This window comes from Sinocyclocheilus rhinocerous, unplaced genomic scaffold (assembly GCF_001515625.1).
Source record: "Sinocyclocheilus rhinocerous isolate Xijiao unplaced genomic scaffold, SAMN03320098_v1.1 scaffold1493, whole genome shotgun sequence".
NCBI lineage: Eukaryota > Metazoa > Chordata > Actinopteri > Cypriniformes > Cyprinidae > Sinocyclocheilus > Sinocyclocheilus rhinocerous.
The window spans coordinates 779,904-783,729 of record NW_015640467.1 but is presented as its reverse complement, the minus strand read 5'-3'; the positions used below and the strand labels follow the sequence as shown (position 1 = coordinate 783,729).

General features: G+C 32.5%; 1 protein-coding gene across 1 annotated transcript in view; it reads left to right on the top strand.

Moving 5' to 3' along the window:
* LOC107753047 (solute carrier family 12 member 7-like) overlaps positions 1-3,826 on the top strand; it is a 59,973-nt gene that overhangs the window by 40,039 nt on the left and 16,108 nt on the right. The window contains 3 exon segments of the mRNA XM_016569150.1: positions 266-412; positions 3,190-3,244; positions 3,497-3,627. Coding sequence (XP_016424636.1) covers positions 266-412; positions 3,190-3,244; positions 3,497-3,627 — 333 coding nt within the window.

Genomic DNA, 3,826 nt, shown 5'->3' with positions numbered 1-3,826 from the left:
ACCGTCACACAGAGAACACGCGATCATGCAGGATACACATGCACACTTCACACGATCTCCCAACTGGATCCGACTAAGTTTGCAAGGTTTAGCCGATATTTGAAAAATGGCATATTTCGGCCGATATATCGGCCTTGGCGATATATCGGTCGACCACTAGTTACATCCCTAATTTTAGATTTTCTGCCTCATTATTGCATGCATGTGCGATCATTTCGAGCATGCATTTCTCATGCCGTCTCTTTTGCGTTGTGTTTGTGTGCAGAGTCCACAGATGGGGACGTTTATCGGGGTCTACCTTCCCTGCCTGCAGAACATCCTCGGAGTGATTCTCTTCCTGCGAATGACGTGGATTGTGGGAACGGCGGGAATCCTGGAGGCCTTTATCATTGTGACCATGTGCTGCTCGTGTGTAAGTCCAAACCACACGACTGTAGGAGTTTATCAGTTCTGATCTTGCCGGTTAAGTTTAGCCTCCGTCCTCTTTCGTCTGAACTGGCACGTGTGTAATCTCCTGTGCTCAGAAGTCTCAAACACCACTGCTTATTTATAAACCACATCAGACAATGGGATCAAGCGTCTAATTCACCTCAACCTTCACTTGCTAGTGTCATTATACGTTTCCGGCGATTGTGTCACAGTCAAGATTGAGTCGCTCTTTCCTTCTAGCGCTCTTACAGGAAACATCAAGATCTCAGTGCTGCCAGTTTATGTAACATCTATCAGAGATAAATGACAGATAGACAGACGTTTCTAAGTGTGGCTGAACCTCACATTTGGGAGATGTGTTTACTTCTTCTTTTAGGAAGGTAAATCAATATCAAAACAGTGTTCACAGCCTGTTTTTCTTCCTTAATGTGACACATTATTGAGTGAATCATGGAAAATGACTGCCAAACTTAATTGTGATATATATATATATATATATATATGACTTAATTATCCATCAGAAATTGTTTGGATGATAAAAAGTTTTGTTAAAAGTAATGTTGAAAAAGGCAGAAGGGAAAGTTATTTAGAAAATTATTACATTTTGGTGAAAGATTAAAATGTGCACCAATAAATTTAGTCTTGATTTTAAGTGCAGTTTTTTCATGCCATATTTTGTAGTTCACACATCTCAAAAAACATAAAGAAATATGCATAATATATACAAAAATATAACATAAAATTTAAAAAAATGCAGATTTTATTTTAACAGACAGGAATGAAAAATGCAAGACTGGACTAAAGTGTATCCGTCAGGAGTTGTTTGGATGATAAAAAGTTTTTCTATATGAATAATGTTTAAAAAGTCAGAAAGAGAAATTATTTCATAAGTTGAGCAAGTTATTGCAAAATATATTTTTTATTAATTTTTTTGATAGTTGCCCATTTTAGCCTTTTTTTCTTGCTTGTTATAAATTATATATATTTAGTTAATATAAAATGTAAAGTTGATTAAAACACATTTAATTCCCACTTTAAACCGTTATACACAATCAGAATATAAATTGGAAAAATTATCAAAATGGCAGGCGCAGTGAAATGACAGATAGACAGACGTTTCTAAGTGTGGCTGAACCTCACATTTGGGAGATGTGTTTACTTCTTCTTTTAGGAAGGTAAATCAATATCAAAACAGTGTTCACAGCCTGTTTTTCTTCCTTAATGTGACACATTATTGAGTGAATCATGGAAAATGACTGCCAAACTTAATTGTGTTTTTCTGTATGGCAAATGTTTAAAAAGTCAGAAAGGGAAGTTATTTCAGAAGCAGAGCAAATAATTATATATATACTGTATATATATATACTTGTTATAAATTATATATATTTAGTTAATATAAAATGTAAAGTTGATTAAAACACATTTAATTCCCACTTTAAACCGTTATACACAATCAGAATATAAATTGGAAAAATGATCAAAATGGCAGGCGCAGTGAAAGCTCTTTGTGTCTGTATTTGGCGAGTAAAGATCACTCAATCTCCTTCATTCTAACAGCTTTATTTCTCCCGGTAAGCCTGTTGGAGATTCGTGGCCGTTAATTGGCTTTAGTCCAGTAGCTTTTCAGAGACGCAGGGATTTAGAGTGGACTTTCAGCTCAAGGACACTCAGACACAACGGCCGGATTGCATAACACATAACGGATGCAGATGACCTTTAATAGAGTACACCTTCCTGGAGAAAGAAAAGGACAGCCTCATCATCACTGTGCTGTACATGATGTTGAGATTCATTGACCTGTTTACTTTCTTAAAACACGTTCCTGGTCTGAATGATTCATCACTGCGCGTTATTCTAAAAATAGTCTTTGTAATATCAAAATAACTTAGCTGATATGAAACTCCCAATGTCAATTCTAATGTGTAATATTATATACAATACTGTAAAATTTAGTGTAATATTAATTAAAAAATGTATCAATAAAAAAGTATTTTTCTTTTTTTTTTATTAAATCATAAGAAAAATATATTGTACACATTTTAGTCATATACTAAATATTGCTACTAAATTAAATATTACATTATACTAAATATTACATTATTTTACATTTAAAAAATTCTTTGTTTAAATAAGAAAATCTTTTAAATTAAATCAACATTATACTAAATATTGTGTTTTTTATAAAATTATTTTTCTTATTGTTTTTCATTAAATAATCTCTTCAAAATGAAATCGACATTATGCTAAATATTACATTACATAATATTACACCTTAGAATTGATATGATCAGCCAATTTTATTTTTATTTTTCATTAAATAGAAAGAAAAAATATATACAAAACTACAAAAAATTACTATACTAAAAAAATAAACATTTTAGTAAATATTAAATTATTTTATATAATATTACACATTTGAGTTGATGTGATGGTGATTTTTCATATATATATATATATAATGTTTCTTAATATTTAATAGGGCCTATGGACAATTTTACTAAATAATAAGAAAAATATTACAATATTTAACTCAACATTTTTCTTACATTATTTTACATTATTTTATATCATATTACACATTAGAATTGATATCATAGTGATTTTTCTTTTTTTTTCAAATAAGAAAAATCTTTTATTTAAAACTTTTTTTTTTTTGTCTGAATTAATAGTAATTAATTAAAAATTTATATATTTTTCAATTAAAATTTTCTTTATTTTTTTTATTTCTGAATTAATAAAATGCTGTGGACATTTTTTCAGACTATGTTGACAGCCATATCAATGAGTGCCATTGCTACAAACGGTGTTGTTCCAGGTAAGACATTGGCATATTACATTTATTGCTCTCATTTTGTATTTAAACAGGAAATGACATCATGGTCTGCATAAAACCAAGTTAAACCTCAAACATCCAGCATGAGTGATTATGGTGTTTATTGTAACCGCAGCGATGGTTTCCAGTAGAAATGCACTGCGGTCATTGCATGCGGTCGTCATGTTCTCTGTTTTACCCTGGAGTTCCTGTTGTTCTGTGTCACATTTACGCTTCGCTGATGTTTGTCTCCAGCTGGAGGCTCGTACTACATGATCTCTCGCTCTCTGGGCCCGGAGTTCGGAGGCGCTGTGGGTCTGTGTTTCTATCTGGGCACCACATTCGCCGGTGCCATGTACATCCTCGGGACTATCGAGATCCTCTTGGTGAGTGTTGTGTGTGCAGTTAAAGGTTACAGTCAGATTAGGGCCAGAAAATCCAAAGAGCAGAGATTTTAGAAACCGTTAATTAGCTACTAGGTCGTAAAGATCATCTAAGAATAACTTTGAGACTTTCATTTGAGGAATTATTGAATGATTGGATGAGGTATTCTCAGTTTTTGCTGCTGATATAAAATCAGGCAAC